Genomic DNA, 26243 nt, shown 5'->3' on the forward strand with positions numbered 1-26243 from the left:
TGGAATTCAGAACATGGTCTGTCAGTTCAATGCATGTTTTTCTGTGACACACTCACACACCCTTATTAAAATGCCATAGCCAGTCTGTGTAGCAGGAAGGGCAGTCTCAGTGCTTCATCTCTTAATCATGATTGCTGCGAACAGATCTCTATTTCTTGACTGTCAGCGAGTCTCCTGATTCTTAGTGCTCAAAAAATATTTTTGGCCGCACGATGTGTCTGAGGAGGTGTATTCACAGAGAGAGGAGAACGTAGGACCCAAATCAAAGCTTTCATTTTATTTCTAATAAATACCAGTTAATGTTAGTGTTCCTACAGTTTAATTTCCAGACTTAGGAAAGAAATATTTTTCATGCCAGGCAAATGCTGCCTTACACAAAAAAAGATCGATTCTCAGTCACTCAGAGCAAAGAATACAGTTTATTAATTTTACACAGCAAATACCTAAAGACGAGACACCAGCAATGTATCGGAACTGGGAAGAAACGTGGAATGGTGCATTCCTATCTATTGCACGAGTGCATGACTGCGTTCAAACACAAAGTGTACAAGAAGAACCTCAAAGATGTGCTCTAGCTGTTAATAGGTGTACATTTAAGAGTTGCCATCTCAGCTTTGTGGTAAAGGTGGAAGCAATGAATGCATCTTTTTTTCAGCCATTAGGGAGACATTTAGGCCATAGACAGTAAAAAAGATTAATTGGGTCTGAAAAATGAAATGTGATGCCTAAAAACCCAGATGTTGAGATGTTGATCGCTATTGCTGAAAAATAAAAATCTGATTCCACAAAAGTCTACGAGGAAACAGTTTCTGACCTGATCTCTCTGAATGCTCTGCTGCTGAGTTCATGGGCTCAGTCATATATAACATCTGCTTTTCACCCACAGTGATAGCTATCACCTGCTGTCACCTGCTGTCACTGTAAAATGTGGAGCGCTGTCTGGACTACCAGCTTCAAAGGGGGACTGAAGAACATGGACGTCCTGTGACGCTGTAGCCCAGGACTTTTCATGAGGTAATTTTTTTTCCTGACACATTTTCATGTTATAGAGACAATACTGACATCTATTGTGAAAACAGATACACTTTAAGATGTAAAATAATCATTAGGAATTTTGCCTGAAGTGAGCAGCAACATCTTGACAGTCGGCTAAAATCTTGTACTTGTGTTGTTGTTTTACACTCCTAATGTGTAGTTATCATTTGGAAATGAGCGCCATCAAAGGAATATAATGCTAAAACTGTGTCCTCTCTGAAGAAAAATACCTAAATGATCAAAGTTGCTTTGTTTCAATAAAGACGTATAATTAGATGTTTTATGAACATTAAACATCTGCTGTAGCTCCATGCTGCAGTTGCTGCTGACTTACAGACAATTAAAAGGGTGCTGAATGAATTTCCTTGACCGGAGAAAGACTCACTGTTCAGCATCCTCTATTAATCTAATATCACTTGTCACTGAAACACAAACCCTGCATGTATAGAAGCGAATACAGTGATATACAAATATGGTCAAAACAGGTTAACAGGTTTGCTGACTTTACATGAGAATCCTCCTTATAGAGTGAAAGCAAGAAGAAAAGTGCTGCAGAGGAAGGAAGGAGACTAAGAGCGATCGATACACTAGCAGAAAGAAGTCCATGGCGAGTGGAAAATGCAAACAGAAGGAAAATGAGAATAAATACAGGACAGACAAAAATAGAGAGGGATGATTGGATCTAAAACATTTAAGTGCCCAGGAGATACGGCGTACACACCGTCCCACACTCCAACAATGGCCAGAGCATCAGCTGGTCTCTGAGAGCGTCTGTCCTCTTGCTGAACTCACAAACACACACACGCATACAAACAAGCACACACACTGGTAACACGGAGTTCAGGACAATCCCGTTGGGATGAGCTGTCATCTTCATGGTTACTGTCCAAGTTCAGAGCTAGGACATAGACGGCACACACACACAGCAGTGTCCACCATGTTCGTTGGTCAATGCACACACACTCACACACACACACACACAGCAACAAAATTGTAGTTTTGGATTGCAAACTTCTGTGTGTGTGTGTGTCCATAATTCATCCTCTCTCAAGTCTCCCAGTGCGTCTCCATGCTCTGCTTTTAGTTTGCCCTTCTGAGTTTCTGGTGCCAAAGCGCAGTCGGCAGATTCTGGCAGCCCTGGTACTCTCGCTGCATCTCGCTATCTGTTAGAGGTGGTGTGGCATTGCACGGGGCACCAGCCAAGGTCACGTTTAAAAGACCCGCCCATGGGTCCAGAAGGCCAAACATCCCAGCATCCTGACACATCATGAGAGGAGATTAGAAAAGTATTCAGAGGAGTAAACACTGAAACAAAGATTCATCTAAAAGGTCACCTTTCCCAGGTGGTCCAGCAAGCAGGTGGCAGGACTGATTAAGGACCAGCTTCTGTCCTCCCAGCCTGGACTCAACCTGTGGTTCAGGTGGGCATAAGTCTGCCTGGCCGGGTTCTGGATTAGAACCACATTGAGGTGTTTCTGAGAGCCTTGCAGCCGCTTGGATAGGACACCGCTGTAGCTCTGATCCACAAACAGCAGGACACGAGTTGCCCTGCAGCCGGCCAGGTCGGCCAACAGCTCATTGACTGAGTAGCGCTCTTTTAGATCTGCCTGGAAAAAGAAAGGGAGGCAGAGAGAATCAGAAATGGAAGTGTGTGAAGGCAAACAGGGACAGATAGATTACAAGGAAACAGATGTGAGACAATCAGGAAAGAAAAGCAGTCAAGTGCCAGCAGTAGGAAAGAAGAAAGGACCACATCAGCATCTACTGTTTACCATGTACCATGTTCACTTTTTGGCTGGCCTCTTGCACCATAGGTTTAACTTTCTCCAGTCCATCAATTCAATTCAATTTTATTTATATAGCACCAAATCACAACAAAAGTCGCCTCAAGGCGCTTCATAGATACAGAGAAAAACCCAACAATCATATGACCCCCTATGAGCAAGCACTTTGGCGACAGTGGGAAGGAAAAACTCCCTTTTAACAGGAAGAAACCTCCAGCAGAACCAGGCTCAGGGAGGGGCGGGGCCATCTGCTGTGATTGGTTGGGGTGAGAGAAGGAAGACAGGATAAAGACATGCTGTGGAAGAGAGACAGAGATTAATAACAGATATGATTCAATGCAGAGAGGTCTGTTAACACATAGTGAGTGAGAAAGGTGACTGGAAAGGAAAAACTCAATGCATCATGGGAATCCCCGGCAGCCTACGTCTATTGCAGCATAACTAAGTGAGGATTCAGGGTCACCTGGTCCAGCCCTAACTATATGCTTTAGCAAAAAGGAAAGTTTGAAGCCTAATCTTGAAAGTAGAGATAGTGTCTGTCTCCTGAATCCAAACTGGAAGCTGGTTCCACAGAAGAGGGGCCTGAAAACTGAAGGCTCTGCCTCCCATTCTACTTTTAAATACTCTAGGAACAACAAGTAGGCCTGCAGAGCGAGAGCGAAGTGCTCTAATAGGGTGATATGGTACTACAAGGTCATTAAGATAAGATGGGGCCTGATTATTTAAGACCTTGTATGTGAGGAGCAGGATTTTGAATTCTGGATTTAACAGGAAGCCAAAACAGGAGAAACCTGCTCTCTCTTTCTAGTCCCTGTCAGGACTCTTGCTGCAGCATTTTGGATTAGCTGAAGGCTTTTCAGGGAGTTTTTAGGACTTCCTGATAATAATGAATTACAGTCGTCCAGCCTGGAAGTAATAAATGCATGAACTAGTTTTTCAGCGTCACTCTGAGACAGGATATTTCTAACTTTAGAGATGTTGCACAAATGGAAGAACGCAGTCTTACATATTTGTTTAATATGTGCGTTGAAGGACATGTCCTGGTCAAAAATGACTCCAAGGTTCCTCACAGCGTTACTGGAGGCCAAGGTAATGCCATCCAGAGTAAGAATCTGGTTAGATACCATATTTCTAAGCTTTTCAGGGCCGAGTACAATAACCTCAGTTTGATCTGAATTAAGAAGCAGAAAGTTAGCGGCCATCCAGGTCTTTATGTCTTTAAGACATTCCTGCAGTTTAACTAATTGGTGTGTGTTATCTGGCTTCATGGACAGATAGAGCTGGGTGTCATCAGCATAGCAGTGTAAATGTATGCTATGTCTTCTAATGATGCTGCCTAAGGGAAGCATGTATAATGTAAACAGAATTGGTCCTAGCACTGAACCCTGTGGAACTCCATAATTAACCTCAGTGTGTGAAGAGGACCATCCAGTGTAGTTTCTCTGTTGACACTTGAGTTTGGCTCTAAAAGTAAATCGCTACAAACTCCAATGTTGTCCAGCTTTACAGGATAAATAAACAGCGTGCTCGGGGCTTCCCATGATGCACCCAGTGTTCTCTCGTCCCCTTTTACCTTACAATTGTAGCGTGGTATAAGCCACCAAGTAACCACTGTGGGCCTCTCTTATGACTAGTACGAACTTTCAGACCAAAAAAAACTCTCACAGGATCGAATCCAGAATAAACAGGACAAGAGGGTCAATATCAGTAAAAGATGTTCAACAATTTATTAACATGACAAGACACCAAAGTTTTGAGAAAAAGAAAAAAAAAAAAAACCTAAAACATCGCTACAACAAAAAAATAGTAGCGGTGCAACCTTGCCAGCAACGAAGCTATCACCTGAGGGTTTGTTCCTCCTTGGCGGTCCCAGGTGCTCGTCACTCTAAAAGAGACAAATCCACCTCAAACATAAAAAGGCCCAACCGAACACTTATAGCATGCACTAAGTGCTAGTTCAGGCAATAGACGGTGGTAATACAAAAGCACTCTTAATAAACCTTAATCACGGCAAATCCACACACAGAGCACCACTAAAAAATCCTCATTCCCCCGAGGTATGAGCCCCACTCAGGGATTGCACGTTGCCCGCTTAGTATTGCACCAACCCAATAAAAATAAACAAAACCCAAAATAAAACAACAAAAATAATTAAAAACGGTGACCTGCTAAAACCAAAAAAAAACACAACCATACAGAGAAGGAGGAAAAAAAACAGTGACAAGTTCGCATGTGCAGCCTGCCCTACAGGAGGGAATACAATACAAGTTAAATTATAATGCATAATAGACTTTTTTTTCCCTTTTTTTAATGTCAGATATATTAAATTAACATACCTCGAGTAGGCAACTGTATTTGCTGCACACCTGATTTGTCTTGGCCTTTTTTTCCACAGAAATCACTACTAAAACATAAATTATAATAAACATCAAATACATTTCAACAAAATTTAAGAAAGGACACTAAAAGACAAACAGCCTATACCTTGAACCTCATCTATAGAGGTTTAAAACCACAGTTTGCGTCGTAGGCGATTAAACTTCTCGGCTCTTCACCTACTCACGCATCCATTACTCACAGCCGCTTGTCAGTGGGAATCATCAGCACCTGTTACTACGCCCTCTTTTATGCCCTCCATTGAGTCCCCTGGGTCCTAAAGCCTTCCCCATTACACAATATTAAGCACCTTGAGGTGACTTGCTGTGCTTTGCTGCTATATAAATTACATTGAATTGATCCCTGGATTGTGCTGGTGCTGTTGTTGCCTTTTAAAACATTTTTAATATAGTCATTAAAATAGAAAATAAGCTAATTTATCCAGATTGTGTTTGAGTGTCAGTGAGTGACACTTTGGTATTAGACAAGTCTTTTATGTAGCACTAATTAGCTGATTTGTGTGTTTGTACATTATACCCTTAAACTTGGATGTAGCGTACTACCCAAGCTAGCAGGTGTTACCCGATAACTGCCACTCTAGTGCGGTCGTTGTAGACAGCAAAAGACTTCAAACCTGTGACGTCACAGTGAATTGTTATAATATATAATATAATCTGTGGCCACGCACATTTGTTTTGTTTTTTTCATGTTTGATTGAGTGCCACTACCAAGTTTTACCTTTATGTTTACTTAATTTATTCTAGTGTAGTTTTCTTTGTGTGCGTGTGTGTGTGTGCGTGTGTGTGGTGGTGTACCCTCTTACAATGCCATTAAGGTTGGCATCCCACAGTAACATGGTGCCATCCTTGCACGTTGGTGAGTTCAGGTACAGAACCAACATGTCGGCACAGTGCTGCTTCCTGCAGACGTACGACACGTGGTTACGGATCACCGATTTCTCTGTTGCAGAGTATGCGCCCTCTACATCCTCTGCAAAGGGAGGAGACCGCAGAGAGGGGTCAGGTACAGACACACATTTTAACAAACAGTCGGTGCGTCAACGTCCTATAATATTCGGCTTTTATCATCAGCCTACGTTGCTGAATTTTAGAAAGATTGTTGTTAACAAAACTCAACAGACATGATGTTGAAAGAAGAGAATAAGCTACAGTGAAAGTATATATATAACTTTATAAAAATTAAAAGGAGGAAGTGTTTGTAATTAAATAATACAAATTAGTGTGATTATTCAGAATTTATCAGAGCAACATATCAAAACAGTTCTGCAGCCAGTGAACAAGAACCTATTTTTAATTTGTTTCTATACTTGGCAAATAAAGATATCAAATAAATGTAGTGGACATTTTGAAAGTAAAGAGTAAAAACTCCACCAGTGTTCCTACCAGGAAGCTGTCCACTGCTGCCGAAGAAGGTCTTAATGTGATCCTTATGGAAGCCGTTGTTCTGCAGCATTTTGTAGAACCGCTGAAGATTCTGAACATGATGCTGGAACATCACCAGTTGCTGCCAGCCACCTACACACACACACACACACACACACACACACACACACACACACACACATCACTGTACTCTGACTTGCATTCAGTTCTTAAAGACTCGAACCGTAGACCAATCATTAATACTAAAACATAATGATCAACATTATGGGAGCTGCATTTTTGACCAAAAGCTAAATTATTCTCCATCACATAAGGAGGTGTACTAAACAACTATATGGCTATATAGAGCTGACATGTCACCATACTAACTTATTTATTTACTACTAAACTTTACTGACAGCTATGGTTAGCAATAAGGAACAGTTTGCATTTTATTGGAAAGAGTTTCATATTGTGAAGTAAAGAGCCTACAGCATTACAGAGAGAATCCCGGTGATCACAGTGTCATCTACGAACACTTGGCAGCAGTGAGAAGGAAGAACTCCCGTTTACCAAGAAGAGACTCCTCCCACTAGGTGGGAATTACACCAGATGGGAGGAACTGAATGGGAATACCAAAGATGAATAACAAACGTATCATCAACTAAAACCAACATGGAACTTCAAGCACACATAAGAAATTCATAAACAGAAGGAAAGTAAAACTACCATCATAAGCAGAAGGAGCTTGAACATTAATCCCATTTCATAACCCAGGATGAACCTACACTCAAAAAAATCTACTGTTGGATGAACACAATTTAATCTTGGCACCTTTTTCCACGTGATTTAACCAAGTACAATAACTCATTTTTGACCATGTCAAACCAACACATTTGGCATTTGGTGGTTTAATGTGATCAGATTATGTTGGATCAACGTAGTATACTTACATTGACTTGAAGTGAGTTATTGAAGTATGTAAAGTGAAATTTGTTTTAATTCATTCTACACAAGTTAAAAACTTCTGGAAAACACAATAAAATCTTGTTGTTTAAACAACTACTTTGTTAATCAAGGCAATAGAGACTGAAAATGTGACGTCATTCTGGGGTAAAACCACAAAGGATTGTAGGTACGAGTGGCCAGCGGTACTAGCGCACGCAGGCTTTCACATGAAAACAGTCACAGCGATAAAAAGAAACACAAAGAATGGCAAGAAGCTGTTGTATTATTAACTGCAATAGCCGGTCGCATGACAGCCACGGGAAGCCGACGGGTAAAGAGATCGGTTTTTATCGGATTCCGTCGTGGAAGAGAAATTGTTTAAGCCGTGTTTCCGAAGTAACAAAGAGGGGACGGATGGCCTGCACTGTTCCAAAAAATAGTAATGTCAAATTATTTTACTGTGTATTTTACAGTTGCGTACTGTTTTTCTAGAATATCATTACATTTACATAAGTAGACTGTGATCTGACACGTCCAATGTAAAATAACATAACATCACTGTAAATGTAATAAAACACAATTTACTTGTTTGTTAAATATATTTTGTTGTACATATGCATATTTAGATCGTAAAAATACATCCAGAAATGTCTCCCATCATGCCTTGGGACATGTGCTGCTGTTTAGATGTTCTTGTTCTATTGTTTATGGTTACGTTACTTTTAACTGTTATCTTGAATGTTGTGTTTACGCCGTGGTGCAGCGTCACTGACAGTTGTTGTTTTGTAGAGAGAGTGCTGTACCATGAGTGACTTCTGTTGTGCTGTTGTTGAACCTTGAGGCACATTGTAGCACGGCAAGTGTTTTAATAAAGAGCTCCCCCTAACAGCTTGGGGTTAAATAACAAGCTCAATCTCTCTCTGTGAGCTTTCTTGTTAAGATTTCTCTGCATGCCACAGTGTGAAGCATTGCATGGACACGCTGTGCTAATTATATATTTTGAAAAAGAAATGTAGAGGTAGGAATTGCAATTAATATAAATAACATGACGCTAAGCATCGGCTAATGAATGTGAACTAACAACAAGGTCGCGGGTAACGCTGCGACTGTAGGAAAAAACCCCAATATGAAGGTATTTTACTGCATTTCACAGTAATGTTCTGTTCTTCTAGAATAGCATTAAAGTTACGTAAATAGACTTTGAGTTCACATTTTGAATGTAAATTAACGTTACATCACTGTAATGTAATACAACATAATTGTCATGATTATTAAATGTATCTGTCTGTACATATGCATATTTAGATTGTTAAAACACATTCACAAATGTATCATGATCTCACAAATATCTGTCCGTTATTTGAAAGATCGAATTCAAATGTAATGCCATGGAAAAGTATATAACATGATCCCTATAAGCTTGTGTTACATCACATAAGTATTATTATCATTGCTAGTTAGGTCGTTCGTGGCTCAAGAGTTGGCAGTTCGCCTTGTAATCCGAAGATTGCCGGTTCGCGCCCCAGCTCGGACACTCTTCGTCGTTGTGTCCGTGGTCAAGACTCTTCACCTGCCGCCTACTGGTGATGGCCAAAGGGGCCGATGGTGCGATATGGCAGCCTCGCCTCTGTCCCAGGGCATGCAATCAATTGTTATTCAAACAAACTGTTAACTGTATATTTCTGTACATTAACGTATTATGATTCATATTTCCACATTCAGTGACCTTGTTTATAGGTAGTTTCATTGTTTGATCACGTAAAAATGTTCCTAATTTAATGTCTAAAAGCACTTGGAAAAGGCAGAATCCCATGTCAAATTAGCGCAACAAACTCTATTTTCATTACTGAAAATGACCGTATTTTTATGGGACAGTTATTTTCTGTTATTTTACGGTCGCATTTTGGCGCCCCAGCTGCCAGAATATTACCGTTGTTTTAAGATGTTTTTTCCCCTATTTATAGATGATTTCATTGTTTAATCACATTAACATGTTCCTGATTTAATGTTTAGCGGCACTTGAAAAAGGCGAGATCCCATGTCAAATTAGCGCAACTAATTGTATTTTCATTACTGGAAATAACCGTATTTTTATGCGGGAGTTATTTTCTGTTATTTCACGGTCGTATTTTGGCGCCCCAGCTGCCGGAATATTACCGTTGTTTTAGGATGTTTTTTTTAACAGTGTGGATTGCAGCCATTCAAAGACCAAATATAACGTCCCAGAATACTCCAGCTCACATGTTAGTCTGCTCCAAGCATTCCCACAAAGGTCAGTCTTCTGTTGTAGTTATTACGTAATTTATCATAACATAATTGTTGATGTAGGTTACAAGTAAGTCTTATATTGATTTGAATTGAATTCGTTGCTATGCTGCTTTGTTCACTGTGGCTTTGCGGGCTAATGTTGGTTGTGCTTTGTAGAAAAACCAGCCAACAAAATGCTGGAATGTGATCCAGACTGGGCCCCTCTACCAACCTGGGTCATACCGAGTTTAAAGCTGCTACCGAGCCATTTGATCAGTTAAGAGAGAGAGCGAGTTCAAAACAGCCATGAAACGTCCGCATATACGTGCCCAAGTGTTGTACTGAAGCAATCAAGTGATGAATAACTGTTTCAGTATGTTGTTTTGCAATGTTTTTTGTTGTTGTTGTTGTTGCATTGTTGATTTGTTTTTCACCAAAGCAGCGACTAAAGCACGGTGGATTTTTACAATTTTGCCTCTTTCCTGTAAGATTCTATAATAGAATGAAACAATAATGCCAGTTATAAATAAAGACAATAATTGAATGAATTACGAAACACTCGTTTTTTTCTGAGATCTGAAAATGTTGTGTTACACAATGTTGTGTAATACTACAACCTGAAACGACAAATAGATGCGTTGGCCTGTAACAACAGTTGTGAGATGGAATCGTCCAAATCACCAAGGTAAACTGGACCTGGGCTTGTTGCAGGGATCTGAAGTTACTAAACATGTTGTGAGTGTATGCACTCACACTTAGGACCATATGATAATAAATATGCGCGTGATGAAAGTTGGGCAGCAGGCTAACGTCCTTACTCCACTCTATGCTCGTGTGGGTCTGACCCTTTCACTCCTTTGATTTTTTCCTCGTACTCTTTTCATCACGTCTGTCTTCGTACGGAGCTGCCGTGTTCTCCGTCGTTTTGTACATCACTGTTTTTGGGGCAAATAAAATGCAAGTAGGGATTAAAACCGCAGAAATATGATTATCGGTGCTGGAAATGCTTGATGCAGTGTTTTGATTTTGTTGCCACTTGTACCCACAATGCAATGCGCGAAAGTCAGGTGGTCTGTCGATCTCTATTACTGCTTCTTTTGCTTAATGAACCAATATGGGGGTTTGATTATTTCATAGAGACAAGCAACCATTTGCACTTACATTCATGGGTAATTAAGAATCACCAATAACTTTAATTACACACTGCAAACCAGCCAGATTGTGGATTTGAACCCAGGCCCTTCTTGCTGTGAGGCAACAGCACTAACCACAGATTTTTGGAACAGGACTACAGAACTAACCGCATGAAATAAGACCAAGAGGAATTTGTATAAGGTAAGGAAATAAACAAGACCGGCAAATAGGGCTGGGTATCGTCACTGATTTCTAGAATCGATTCACAAGGTCCCAAATCGATTCGATCCACGATTCGATTCGATTCGATTCGATTTGAATCTGGGAAATTTTGACAGTCAGAAATATTATAATTCAGATCAGTACATTTACATATTTTTGTATCTATAAAAAGGAAGCTGACACATGCAAGACTTTATCAAAGGTGTGAGCATCACAGCAGAGGCCTTTGTGTCAAAGTAGCTGAAGATAAAACACAGAAAAACATGAAGGTGATTTTCCTGGCCTGGGATTTTATAAAAATAATCTGCAGTACATCAAAAACGAAAGAAAACCATTAATCAACATATGAACATTACCTCTGAAGTTACAGCGGTTTTATTAGAGACACGGCTAAGCGTTTTGCATTTTGCTTAATTTTAAAAAGTTTAAATTTGTTCAATATTGAACGGCAGAAATTAGGTTTACTTTTCGGAAGTAAGTAAAAGGGGAAAAAAAACGTCGGCCGACAGCGCTGTAAACAACGGTAGACTTGTGTAACAAGCAAGCGAATAATGCAGAAAAGAGAGAGAGAGAGAGCTGTGCATGAAGTGTGATTTTTATCCTGTAAAGTCAGCAAAAGTCAGAGGGAATTCATGACGATGTTTATGTGAAGCGTAGTTTGGATCTTCTTTTGCTGCTGGTTCGGTCAATATTGTTTGGAGAGAGATAAAACTAACAGCCATATGATCAGCGCAAAAAGGGCGTAAACACACAGCGCGGACCCGCGGATCAGAATCAGCGAGCTATCGGCTTTCAGCCCCGACCGTCAGCTGAGAAAGGCGACATCTCACTGATTCTGATCCGCGGGTCCGCGCTGTGTGTTTACGTCTTTGTGCAGAAGCCGTGTACCTGCTCTCATTTACTGTCTTAGCTGTTTGGTGGTTGTTGAAATTTTGTGATCTTTCACCTGAGATTCTGGCATTTCAGGCAAAATAAATTAATATTAAAAAATCGATTCAGGATTTTAATGAATCGATTTTACGTTATCCAAGCCAGAATCGATTTTAATCGATAAATCGATTATAAAAACCCACCCCTACCGGCAAACACTAAGCGATAACACAGAGCTCCTCACGATGCTATTGTTGTCTGTAAATGTTAGGTAGAAACAAGTGCTTGTATGAATGTGTGTGAATGGGTGAATGTGACATGCTGTATAGGGCTGTATAACAAGCAGTCCATTTACTAACCATGTGTCCAAGGTCACAGGACAGGGGAAACCTACCCTACCTGTCAAACAGTTACACCCTGGACAGCTGGCCAATAAGCAGGGCTAACACAGAGACATAATTCACACCTGTGGTCAGTTTGGAAATGCCCATGCATGTCTTTGGAGTGTGGGAGGAACCTTAAGTACCCGGAGAGAATATGCAAACTCCTCATAGAAAGGCCACAGACGGGACTTGAACCCGGGACCTTGTCGATGTAATTGGCATGTAACTGTAGCAATATACAGGGAGTGCAGAATTATTAGGCAAGTTGTATTTTTGAGGAATAATTTTATTATTGAACAACAACCATGTTCTCAATGAACCCAAAAAACTCATTAATATCAAAGCTGAATGTTTTTGGAAGTAGTTTTTAGTTTGTTTTTAGTTTTAGCTATTTTAGGGGGATATCTGTGTGTGCAGGTGACTATTACTGTGCATAATTATTAGGCAACTTAACAAAAAACAAATATATACCCATTTCAATTATTTATTTTTACCAGTGAAACCAATATAACATCTCCACATTCACAAATATACATTTCTGACATTCAAAAACAAAACAAAAACAAATCAGTGACCAATATAGCCACCTTTCTTTGCAAGGACACTCAAAAGCCTGCCATCCATGGATTCTGTCAGTGTTTTGATCTGTTCACCATCAACATTGCGTGCAGCAGCAACCACAGCCTCCCAGACACTGTTCAGAGAGGTGTACTGTTTTCCCTCCTTGTAAATCTCACATTTGATGATGGACCACAGGTTCTCAATGGGGTTCAAATCAGGTGAACAAGGAGGCCATGTCATTAGTTTTTCTTCTTTTATACCCTTTCTTGCCAGCCACGCTGTGGAGTACTTGGACGCGTGTGATGGAGCATTGTCCTGCATGAAAATCATGTTTTTCTTGAAGGATGCAGACTTCTTCCTGTACCACTGCTTGAAGAAGGTGTCTTCCAGAAACTGGCAGTAGGACTGGGAGTTGAGCTTGACTCCATCCTCAACCCGAAAAGGCCCCACAAGCTCATCTTTGATGATACCAGCCCAAACCAGTACTCCACCTCCACCTTGCTGGCGTCTGAGTCGGACTGGAGCTCTCTGCCCTTTACCAATCCAGCCACGGGCCCATCCATCTGGCCCATCAAGACTCACTCTCATTTCATCAGTCCATAAAACCTTAGAAAAACCAGTCTTGAGATATTTCTTGGCCCAGTTTTGACGTTTCAGCTTGTGTGTCTTGTTCAGTGGTGGTGGTCTTTCAGCCTTTCTTACCTTGGCCATGTCTCTGAGTATTGCACACCTTGTGCTTTTGGGCACTCCAGTGATGTTGCAGCTCTGAAATATGGCCAAACTGGTGGCAAGTGGCATCTTGGCAGCTGCACGCTTGACTTTTCTCAGTTCATGGGCAGTTATTTTGCGCCTTGGTTTTTCCACACGCTTCTTGCCACCCTCTTGACTATTTTGAATGAAACGCTTGATTGTTCGATGATCACGCTTCAGAAGCTTTGCAATTTTGAGACTGCTGCATCCCTCTGCACGATATCTCACTATTTTTGACTTTTCTGAGCCTGTCAAGTCCTTCTTTTGACCCATTTTGCCAAAGGAAAGGACGTTGCCTAATAATTATGCACACCTGATATAGGGTGTTGATGTTGTGGAAAAGAGATATTTTATTTTGTATTTTATGGTGACATTTTATAATCAGACCTATTATGGATTAATCATTTATCATTGTTGAATCTGATGACAGTATAATCTTTGTTTTATATCTATGGTAATCTGAGTAAAGATTCATGTATGCATATTATCATCATTTGTAATCAAGTCTCAAATGGCATTCACCGTCCAAACTGGAGGGTCCAGCAGGACCTTGTTCTAATTCATTTGCAGGCCTACATCAGAACATGCACATAGAGAGTTATGTAAACACGCACGTTCGATACACACTTATTTACACAGGGAGGTCGTGTCAGGACATTCTCTAGTTGGACTCACAGAACTGCACAACATGACATGTCACACACACTTGATTTTCTCTAAAGTATCATCTGATGTTTGTATAAGGAGAACTTTGGACTATGGGGAGACTGTTATCATTTCCAGTAAGGTCTAACTGTGTGATGTCATCATGGGTTATATAAGGATGGGGAGCTGTCCACTTTTGGGAGATTGTTGATGCAAGACTGTTTTCCCCGCACTTTCTGCGCAAAAGTGTGTAATAAAATCACTATTTTTGACACCTTACACGGACTCGGCTTGTTTTTCCTTTTTACCCAAACCGAACCAGACGTAACAATGTCATTAGACCACACCCCTTCTCATTACAGCGATGCACATCACCTAATTTGCTTAATTGGTAGTAGGCTTTCGAGCCTATACAGCTTGGAGTAAGACAACATGCATGAAGAGGATGATGTGGACAAAATACTAATTTGCCTAATAATTCTGCACTCCCTGTACTAATACTAATTTACTTGCATACTACTAAAATTTGCTGTCAAGGTTTATTTCATGAGACCGTTACATAGACATAAAAACAGCGTACCTGAAATGAGGACAGCATGGTCACAGGTCTGGTAGAGGCGACAGGAGAGGTGAGTGCCCAGAGGCTGCTGATGGCAGCGTCTCGTGTTTTTATTCAGCTCACAGCTTGAGACGGGCAAACTAGGCGAGTTCACGGGCAGCAGCAGAGGACATGCTGCAAAGTCTGTGTGATCTGTCCAGGGAAAAGGAAAGTATCACAGAAAAGACACAGAAAAGGTCCTTGTCCCAGAAGGACGTCACGTTTTCAGTGGGAGAAACGTCACTTGCACTGAAAACACTACGTTCAGATGAACAGAATAAACCTTCTGGGATTTCCTTACCTGGATGATTGAGCAAGCATCAAACAGGTGTTTGTCTTAAAAGACTACTTTAATGAAAGACTTTGGACTGATATATCGCTAGACATGTCAAATTAGTGTTGGTATCCTTCTACACTCACCAACAATACAAAAATACTTAATTGCACATTTGGCATGTGAATGAAACTTTGCACAAACATCTTCAAAGATACAGTGATTATTAGCATATGTTTGTTTTTTTAGATTTACTATAAATCCCAGTCATTTGGATTTTCATATAAACTTAGCACAAAATTGTTAATGATCTGGATGGACCCACACGATAGGGCAAGTTCAAGCTGGTTTTCTGTAAAACCAAGCTGCACCATTATTTGGCGCGAGTCATAGTACCGTCTCCAAATTGGCCAGTTCTAAGTTAATAATTGGGGATGTCAAAGATGGGCCATGAAGAGGGTGTCCCAAAAAGGATACACCACAACAAGACCATTTCCTCACCCCACTAGGACTTGGGAACCAAAGGCCATAGGGATCCTTGTACAGATTTGCAGTCCAGGTTTTCAGGATGATATGGCAGACAGCTCTCTGGACCGTAAAGAACTCCGCTCTCACAGGGCTGCCATGACTACAGTTTGACATCATGTGCAGTAGAACCAGAACATGTGGAGAAATGTTACGTTCAGCAACGAGTCAAGATTCTGCCGAAGACATCGCAGGGTCAAAGTGTGGAGAAGATGTGGAGAACATAATGCTGTTTGCTGAACTGATAGGGGAACAGTTTTTGGTAGAGCTTGTGTGATGTATTAGTATAAGGCAGCATCTCCCTCCATGGGAAAACAAGGCTTGTCATCACTGGAGGTAAGCTCGATGCTGAGAGACATTGAGATTCTGCAGCCAGTGGCAATCCTGTGTCTCCAGAGTCTGGGGCCAAACTCTGCCCTCCAAGATGACAACGCACCCCCTCAGAGCGGGGTTTATCAGGCACTGCCTCCAGAACTTTGGAGAAAAGAGGATGGAATGCCTTAACTGCAGTGCCGACCTAAACCCCACTGAACACTTGTGGGATCAGCTTGGGTGTGCTGTTCGTGCCAGAGTGACCAACACAACCACAATGTCTGGCTTGCAATGTAAATTGTCATGTACAGCGGTGCCTTGGAGTCACACGTGGAACATCTGAATTTGGTCCTGGACCGCTTGCAGCTTGCTGTCCTCACAATCAATCCAGCAAAGTGTGTCCCGGCCAGAGCACTATGCCACTATCAAGTGTGGCACTAGACTCCTTAAAGTACTACTTGCTGGGGAGGGAGTTCATCTTTCAGACTGACCATAAAGCATTGCAGTGGCTGAACAGGCTGAAGAACTCAAATGGGGAAATTATTCACTGGTTCAAGCCATGCAGCCATTCCAGTTCAAAGATCAGCACATCCCTGGAAAACACTGCACAGCTTCCAACTATCTCTCTCGCTATCCTAGCATCCTTGAAGTGTGTGTCGAAGCCGCACCTGCAGCTGCACAACTCTGCAGCTCGTAACCCCGTACACCAACACTTTTATTCAATAGGAGTAAACGTTTTGGGTTTTTTTTTACTTTTTAAATTTAATCGCTTTACACAAATCATGGTCACAATACAAAATGAAAATGTTGCGATTATACATAAACAATAAAGCACAAAGTTAAGGGGAAAAAAGAAACCCCCCTCCCTCCCCACCCGAGGCTCATGTAAAGAGAAACAAAACAAAACAAACAAAAAATGTACGTCACACATCTGGAAAATACGTTTTTATATGGTCAATAAATGGGTTCCAAGTCGCAGAGAATTTTTGTTTTTTGTATCTAAGTTTTTCCAGTGGTAAAAAGAAAAGCACCTCCTTTAACCATTGTATGTATGAAGGAGCCTTATCAGACTTCCAGTGGAATGAGTCTACAGGCAAGCAATGTAGCAAATGCTATGGCATTTCCCTGAGATTTACTAATTTCGTATTGAGGTGGCATAACTCCAAAAATGCCAATGTGGAAATCAAGCACTAAATTTTGCGCACTGATGTGAGATAATACTTTAAATATATTTCCCCAGTAATTATCCAGGTTAGGACAAGACCACATCATGTGACCCTCATTTGCTGGATTATGTCCACACCTGGGACAGGCAAGATCGGCTTCTGGGAAAAATTTTGAAAGCCTCTCTCTTGTATAATGAAGACGATGAAGAATTTTAAACTGAATTAAACCATTGCGAATGCAAAGGGAGGAGGTACGTCATCATCAGATCAATCCACCCCAATGTCTTTTTCCCAATTATTTTTAGTTTTTTCCCAAGTAATAGGCCTTAAGCTCTGCATCAGTTTGTATATGATGGAGATTCTCCTTTTGCCAAAAGGATCTATTTCCAAAAGAGTATCCACTTGATTTTTAGGAGGTAAGTAGGAGAATGAAGGAAACAATGTTTTTGCAAAACTTCGTATTTGCAGGTATCTAAACATATGTGAGGTTGGTATATTGTAATCTCTCATCAAAGCATCAAAGGTGTTAAAAGTTTCTCCTGAAAATAAATTGTAAAAAAACTTCAAACCATTATTGTGCCAAATTTGGAATGCTTTCTCTGAAATGGATGGCAAAAAAAAGGGATTAAAAGCAACAGGGAAAAAATTACTAACCTGTTGCAAACAGAAGCGCCTTCTGAAATGAAGCCATATTCTAACAGATGTTCCTACAACTGGATTTGTTATTTTCTGTTTTTGATTTAGAGCTAGGGATGAGGTTAGGAGGGGAAGTGGATTAGACATCAGTTCCATTTTTACCCAAGCCTCACCCTCGCTGTTCTCATAAACATATTTCCAGTGCAATAATTTGGTGATATTAGCCGCCCAGTAGTGGCAACCCTAGCCCACCAGCCTCTTTTGGTACTTCCAAATATGTTTTTTCCATTCTGGGATTTGAATTTTTCCAAATAAATGTTGCTATTGATCTGTTTAAATCTTTGAAAATTGATTTGGTTATGAAAACAGGAACCATTTGGAAAACATAGAGACGTTTTGGTAAGACCGCCATTTTAACTAGATTTATTCTGCCTGCTAATGAGATTGGAAATGTTGCCCATTTTTTAAAATCTTGTGATGTTTGTTCTAACAAAGTGTCAAAATTATGAATCTGCAACTCCATCATTGTGCGGGTTATATTTATTCCCAAATATTTAAACATTTCTTTTTCTAACTTAAAGGGGAAGGCAGAGAAATCTTGCTCTCTGTTATTAATAGGGAACAGTGGGCTTTTCGAATAGTTCAATTTGCATCCAGATATGCGTCTGAAGTGATCTAATACCTTGAGCAGTTTAGGGATTGATGCCGTTGGATTAGATATATACAGCAATAAGTCATCTGCACACAATGATACTTTGTGCATTGTCCCGCTCCTAGAGATTCCAGCAACCTGATTGTCCTCCCTAAGAGCCATAGCTAAAGGTTCGATTACTAAGTTGAAAAGATAGGGAGATAAACTACAGCCTTGCGTGCAGCCTCTACTAAGCTGAAAGAAGTCAGAAGTTACATTGTTTGTCCTCACTGCCGCAACCAGAGAAGAATACAGTATTTTAATCCATTTTTGAAACAATGGGCCAAATTCAAATTCATTTAGGACCGCATGAACATATGGCCATTCTACACGGTCGAAGGCCTTTTCTGCATCAAGAGAAATTATTATTTCTGACTTCTCTTTTGGCTCTGTTGCGTACAGGATATTAAGTAGGCGGTGCATATTATAAAATGACTGTTGCCCTGGTATAAAGCCAGTTTGATCAGGATTGATAACTTTTGGCAGTATAAGATCGATTCTATTAGCTAAGAGCTGAGAATTTTGTAATCACAATTTAAGAGGCTCACCGGTCTGTAGGAGCTGCATTGTGAGGGATCCTTACCCTTAGGAGTAAATAGGAGTAAACTTAATTTCATATACACAAATATTGTGACACCGTTCTTTTTTCGACACTTTATTTATGTTTATTCAATTTTGTTGAAATAAATGAGTTCTATTTGTAGTGCACACATTTAGTTAGCTTTGATACAATCATCTTTATTAAATTCTTTTTCTCTGTTTTACCGGTGCTGGCAGGGATTCATGTCGCTGCTCAGGGCTGCTGGCGTCATGAAGGGCAAAAGATATGCTCTGGAATGCAGCACTGTTACACACAGGAAGTGCTGACTGGGTGATAGTAAGTGTAGTTCTATCATGAGGAAGAATAATTATCTTAAATGTTGCATAATTGCTTTTACTTATAAGTTGCTTATTTGCTGAGTATCATTAATTTGAAGTAAGTATTAAACTAAATGCTGCTTTTGGGGGCTTTTGTTAATGTTAAATTTGTTGGTATTTGTGTTCCCCTTATGCATCAACCTGGTCTGATCAGCCAGTATTTAAGTCCTTTGTGTTACTTGTGTGTTAGTTCAGTTTTATTTTGTTGAGCAATTAGTCTGGAGTTATGTTGAATTGTTATTTTGTCTTGAGTTTAGTTCTGTTCCTTTGGCCGTGTTTAGTATGTATATTGTTGATTCATTTTGTCTATTTTTCTGGGGTAAGTAAAAACCACCATTTTTTAGAATTCCCACTTTGTGCTCCTGCCTAACCACCTCACGAGGTTCAATGACATGGCGAAGGAGAATATGCAGAGCTGGAGGATGCTAAGGATAGGGTGGGATGGAAGCAGATGATCCTCTGTGTGGTAACTCATAAAGAGGACAGCCAGAAGAAGTAGCTGTAGTCACTTAACCATATTTTTTTTCAATGTTTTATTTAAATGTGGGCGATCGTCTAATCCGGTCGTTAAGTGATGACGTGACGAATCCTACTTCCGGGCCTAAAGTAGTCTGCGTTTAATATGGCTTTTGTGTTGTTAACATGTTTAATGTTTTGTATTTTCTTCTATTTGATCTCAAAAAGCTCCTAAAACAGTCAGTGATCACTGTTGACCTCCCTCGGCTTTTATTACCGCTAATCATTTATTTAAGCTCAGTTTTTAAAACCTTAGGATGTAACTACAGCCCAGCCCATGCAGCAGTATATGAATGACTAACCTCGTATTGTGGATGGATTATCTCAGTTGTTCTCCTGGCTGAAGTTTGGTCCTTTTACAGCATCCTGCCATGCGATTACATTTGTTCCTGACCACCGAGAACACTCACGTTAACTTTTATCCAGTGGAAAAAAAGTTAGCTTGTTTATATTATGCTAACATAGCTGTGTCGCTAGCGGTCACGTAGCACATCATTATATACCAGCTAGCCAAACTTCAGTAACCCTACAAACGTCACTGCTGTTTAGTTTTCTGTCTTCATTTATGTTGGAAGTGATAACAGAGCTGTACGTTTTAATTTGTTTCCAAAACCCCGCAGTCAGGACATGCTATATTGTATTTAGATAGAAGCTAGCGAGCTAACTCCCTGCTAACTTCTAACTCCGTTAAATGTCATAAATTCCGTTTTCATGGATGCCTGGATGTTAAACTCAATTGTTACACCTGGTAGAGCAGAACGCTGATCATTTTATTAAAGATGAAAGACTTTAGACAGTTTTTCAACTCTCAGTAATGCCATAGTGATCGTTTGATATATGGACCTGCAGCGGAGTTTAGGTCCAGACACGGCTAGTGACGTCAGACTTAACGACCGAATTGGCTGCAGGAGTGTGCAAAACACAGTAGACTCCCATTTAAGACACTTGTGTATTTATGTCAGTTGGTGGGCTTTCTGTGGTTATTATGTATTTCAGTTCAGCACAGAGTCATTACATATACTCCGAATACTCCAAATACTCTGAATACAGTGCTGTTAATTAGTTGTCTGTAAAAAAAAAAAAGGGAACAGTATGCCCTCTAACTGGTTAGTGTAGGCTGGTTGCAAGGACTGAGATGGGCTTTTTTCAGACCTGCTGTACCTACCAACACATCTGAGTCTTTGTGTTCGGTTACTGTCTCTGACTCCAACGACCAGTGGGAGGAAGTGGACCTCACAGAGCCCTCCAATGGCACGCTCGAGCAGACGGTTACCACCGCTGGTGCTAATGGTGCCAACTGTCATGTGACCATTACCAATCACCCTTTCTGCCCCGGTGTGACGATGCTTCAGCTGGTTCTCACAGCGACCCTTTAAAGCTAGCGTCAAACATTCATCACCTGAAGACACAAAGGCAGACGACAGCAGGAGAAGGTTTAGGGTCAGTTTCCTGTAGTGGGTAGATGAGTGAAAGGGAAATTTGAGCACTGTGAAAGTAAAAATAAATGATAAAGTTTGTTAGCCTGGCCTCCTTTTCTTAGCTTTATAAGTAGAGTAAGGTTCTGCAAATGTTTAATACAGCCCTTAATCTTTAATGCACACCAAACCACTAACTGGGAGAGACATGAATTACCTTGGACCCTATTGGTTTAGAGATCTTTATGGAACCAGTAAAAAAGTGAACTGTATATAGCTTTTCTTCCACATCTGTTTATCTTCTCTACTTCTTTTTTTGTCTTCTACTTTTACCATTTTCTTTTCTTTTTGTCATTTCTCTCTTTTCTCCTTTCTGCCCTGATTTGGTTAAATTAGGTCAAAAGAAAGTTTCTCTCTAAAGAAAATGCTCATCTAAATCTACCTATGGGACCCAGCAGGGGGCACAGTGCTGCGTGTGCATGCATGAATAGCTCAGCATTTGGCCTTAACCCCTCTCACAGTGGGAGGTCATAAACCTGCACTTGAACATACTCTGCTTTTATCAGAGATGCAGGAACACATACATCACAGAAAGCTTTTATTTGCCGTCCCTTTGGAGCAGTAGTGCAGCAATAACGCACTTTTAAAAAACTCTCCTACTCTGCCTTTTGACCTGCTGTTCCATAAAGCTGTTGCTTAAAGTGGAGCTTTTCAGATGCATGGAAACTAATTCTTAAGTTCGCCTCACATTGGTCTGTCTCCTTGTGAATGATAAGGCCATGTATTAAACTTACCTGCAACCTGTACCTGCAGAAGAGGCATAAAAAAAAGAATTTTGCACACTTCTCAAGATGAACGGAGAAGTGATGGAGCTATAAGTCAAATGTCATTATGGCAGAAGAATAACACAAATAAGAGGTTTTGGGGGAAAAACCCTTCAGTCCCCCCCTTTCCCAGCTATGTTTCTTAGTTGCAGCCTGCATGCTGGGCTGCATGGTACAGGTGAACCACATGTTCAAAGAAGCCTTTTTAGGGGAGTTTCTCAATCATTGATTGATTTGTCCTTTTCAGGCCTGTGAAAAACCTGAGGAAAACTGAGGCATGAGGAAACACAGCTGAAACTAATCAAAGCAACAAGACAAGGAAGTAAAACTCAATACAAGATCAAATCACTATCAAATAAAGCAGAAACTGCATTTACTGATTATTGACTTGACATACACTATATTGCTAACAGCATTCACCCACCCATCCAAATCACTAAATTCAGGTGTTTCAATCACTGCCGATGCATTGGTTTGGTGGTTGCCAGAAAACTGTGAGCCCGGTCCTCTTATCCAACATCAATGTCTCATAAAAACAAAAATACTTCTAAGCCTTATGCAAAGCTTTCCCAGAAGAGTTGAAGGTGTGCTGACAACATATTAATCCTGTGGATTAAGAATGTGATATTGATACTTGAAATGTGCAATTCACTTGTATTTTTATTTTTATTCCTATTTATTCTATTTATCCCCTTCGTATATTTTTATTTATATATGTCTCTTTATTTATATATGTGTGTGTGTGTGTGTGTGTGTGTGTGTGTGTGTGTGTGTGTGTGTGTGTGTATATATATATATAATATTCTGTAACTCTGTAACTTCTGTAGGTGCTGTGCTTTTGGAAACCGAATTTCCCAGAGGAACCCACCCGAGGGATTAATAAAGTTTTATCTTATCTTATCTTATGTTATCTTACTCATGTACATGTGAACAAGTGAATGCTTTTGGCAATGTAGTGTAGGAGGAGCAACAAGAGCTCATAGAAAACAAACTGGAATCAAGATTCAAAACCTAATGGGAACCAAGAACACCAGACAGTAAAACAATCAACATCTGCAACTAAGAAACCATAGACATAGACTGGTACCAGTACTTACAGAGATGTGTGGTTGGACTTCCATGAGTCAAAACTAAAAAGCAGTGCATGCATACATGCATACATACATGCATGTGGCGCAGTAACATAGCAACTGGGACTGCTCGTGGTCCACACATCGTACAGGTCAGTAGCTGCACACAGGTTTCTGGTTTGTGGGGTGGGAGAGTTTTTAATAATGAGGCGCTCCACTGGATAAATCTTTCGCTGTACCTGAGTCCTAATCCTCACAATCCTTTGCACAGTGCACAGCGATTTCTATCAGAAGAGTTTTCCCTTAAATCAAAAGCATATTATTCCTCCATCAGCCCAGAAAGAAACACATGCTTGAAACCTGACTGGATATATCAATGCATTATTTTGCTCAGTAGGCCTGCAGCTTTGTCCCTCATGCTCTGTAAAACAGTTTATTATTATTATTATTATTATTATGCTCCCTCCTCAGGATGTTTGAGCCACTCTCTCACATTATTTAGGCAGAGTGTTGGTTTTTACTGAACTGAACTGGCTGCATCTTTGTACATAAATTAAAGCACATTGTTAGTCGATCATCTGACAACTGCAGCATTACAGTAACTCGCCTCACCCAGTGAATCTGTCCCAAACATCTTATTTTGTGATCCAGGGAAACTCCTTTACTCCTCCCTCCTCTGTGACTGCAGCAACATTTCCTACATCCACCACTTCTCCCAGCGGACCTGTACCAAAGTTAAAATTAATCCTAACAAATAAAACTTATAGAATTTGATTTCTTTTTGCATCCAGAGGAGTTACCTCCTGCTGGCAAACAGATCCACGTAATCTTGACTTCCAAGGCTGGGCTATGTTTTCTATAAACTGTATGATTTATCCACAACACGAGTTTTGTCATCAAATCAACTAGCAGTGACATTTTTTTTAAATTGGCACTCTGTAAGCTCTTAAAGTTCATGGACTGGATAACTGTCGGTGTCTTGAGACTCACCCAGGTAAATGCCATCTAAGTGGGAGCATCTTTTCTTTGTCACATTCACATCCACATAGAAGAGGACCACTGGGTGTCCAAAGTTCTCCCCAGGGCTTGGATCTAGCACTAACACAGCATCGTGGGCCATGGAGCGAGGGAGAGACTGCTGGTGTCTGTGGGGACCCTGCATCCCATTCAGCACCTGGCTGCCGCTGAAGCGTCTCCGTAGCTTGGAGCTCAACATCCCGACGGAGGAGTCTGGTAGGATGGCCAAAACTTTGTCAGAGTGACCTACCGGGATGCGAAACAGGAAAACGGATTTTACAATGCAGCTATTTCATGCATACTTAATAATATGTAATAGCTTAGTAAGATACCTCTGTAAACATCTGGTCAAATCTTTGTTAACTTGTGAGTAAAATTAGGTATGTTCTGAAAAATTGTTTGAAAGCACATTCTCCTGATGGTCATGGATGTTTAAAGACATCTTTGGAATAAATATGTGTACATCCACCAGACCTGTGTGCTCAGAGGAAGCACACTGAACACTGTGAATAACAGAATAAGAGAGTACTGCTACCTGCGACACTGTGAGGCTCCGCCACGTACACAGCCACCGAGGACAGCGGCAGGTGGGCGTGCTGCCTGCATTCAGCCTCAGAGAGGGAGGACAGGCGACGGCAGCGCTCCAGCTGGTTCCACTGCAGTGACTGGAGGGCTGAGCGGACCCAGCGCTCCAGCCTGCTCAGGGTTACGCTGGCTGCTGGGACCACAACTGTAGTGTGCAAAGTGAGGACGAGGAGGAAAGCTCTGAGAGAAACCATTGTCACACCTGCAGTTTTTTCAAGTGTTTACCTTTCTCCTGTTTTTTTGTGTGTAAATCTCTTTTTCTTGGTTTTCCAAACCTGTTAGTCTTTGTTCTCTTCTATCCACATATCTTTCCTCTGACCACTTTATGTTATTGAACTGTTCCTCTATGCAAGATCAGAACCTCTGTTCTGTTACTCAGTTTGATTTATTCAAATCTCAGCTACAGTTTTTTTAAACAAACCAAATTCTGTATATCTTCAGTTGTGCCTTTTTCTTCTTACTTTATTTAAACTAAGACACAAATATTACTCTACAGCATCGTATCCATTAACAGGTGGACTGACTTCCTTTCATTCTGCTTTTCTTTGCATCTGAGGGGATAAAGTGGACATCAACATCTTCTGACTGATCTTCCAATCAAACACCTTCTTCACTTGTTTAATCCTATTTTCTTCTTGATATCAGCAGGAAAAAATCCCAAAATATCCAAAAGTCTCCAAAGTCTTGTTCTTTCTTGGGTCTTTTTCTTCTTTATTCATCTCTGGTCCAGATTAGTCTCAGGTTCAGAAATAGTTTAGTAGGTGAGAGATCATCATCAGTTCTTACTTCTCATTTCTCCTTCCTGTCCCGTCTGCCTGCACATTGTTCACAGAAGCATTCCTGCTGCTGCTAAACTCACTGCTTGGCTTCTCAGCTTCAGTCAGCTTGTGGTCTCCTGCTCCTTTTATCTCTCTCTCTCTCTCACACACACACACACTCACACACACACACACACACACACACACTCACACACACTCACACACACACACACACACACACTCACACACACACACACACACACACTCACACACACACACACTCACACACACACACACACACACTCACACACACACACACACACACACACACACACACACACACACACACGCACACACACACGCACACACCACGGTCTCCAAGCTGTGACATGCAAGACAAAGGTGAAAGGATCGATGGTAAAAAAGGAAAATAAAGGAGGAAAGTGAGAAAACAGAGGAAACAGAAGGGATGGTGAAGGGAGTCTGGGGAGAGGAAGGAAAAGGAAAAGAGGGAGGACGTGAAAAGAACATGGAGAACAAGGAAAGGGACAGTCCAGGGAAAGGAAAAGAATGGGGCAGGGAAGAAAAAGAAGGCAAGGGA

The 26243-nt window shown here is 40.8% G+C and overlaps 1 protein-coding gene across 1 annotated transcript; it reads right to left on the bottom strand.

The window, feature by feature from the left end:
- Window positions 1-260: 260 nt before the first annotated feature.
- si:ch211-67e16.11 lies at window positions 261-25859 on the bottom strand. The gene is made up of 8 exons (XM_040034121.1): window positions 24835-25859; window positions 24273-24545; window positions 21139-21372; window positions 14918-15088; window positions 6599-6730; window positions 6019-6185; window positions 2370-2642; window positions 261-2292 (listed from the first exon to the last, which is right to left on the bottom strand). Exons 1-8 carry the CDS (start codon window positions 25076-25078, stop codon window positions 2116-2118), a joined length of 1671 nt encoding a protein of 556 aa, XP_039890055.1. The 5' UTR covers window positions 25079-25859; the 3' UTR covers window positions 261-2115.
- Window positions 25860-26243: the final 384 nt, after the last annotated feature.

The sequence above is a fragment of the Simochromis diagramma genome, unplaced genomic scaffold, assembly GCF_900408965.1.
Source record: "Simochromis diagramma unplaced genomic scaffold, fSimDia1.1 OVJJ01000176.1, whole genome shotgun sequence".
Lineage (NCBI taxonomy): Eukaryota > Metazoa > Chordata > Actinopteri > Cichliformes > Cichlidae > Simochromis > Simochromis diagramma.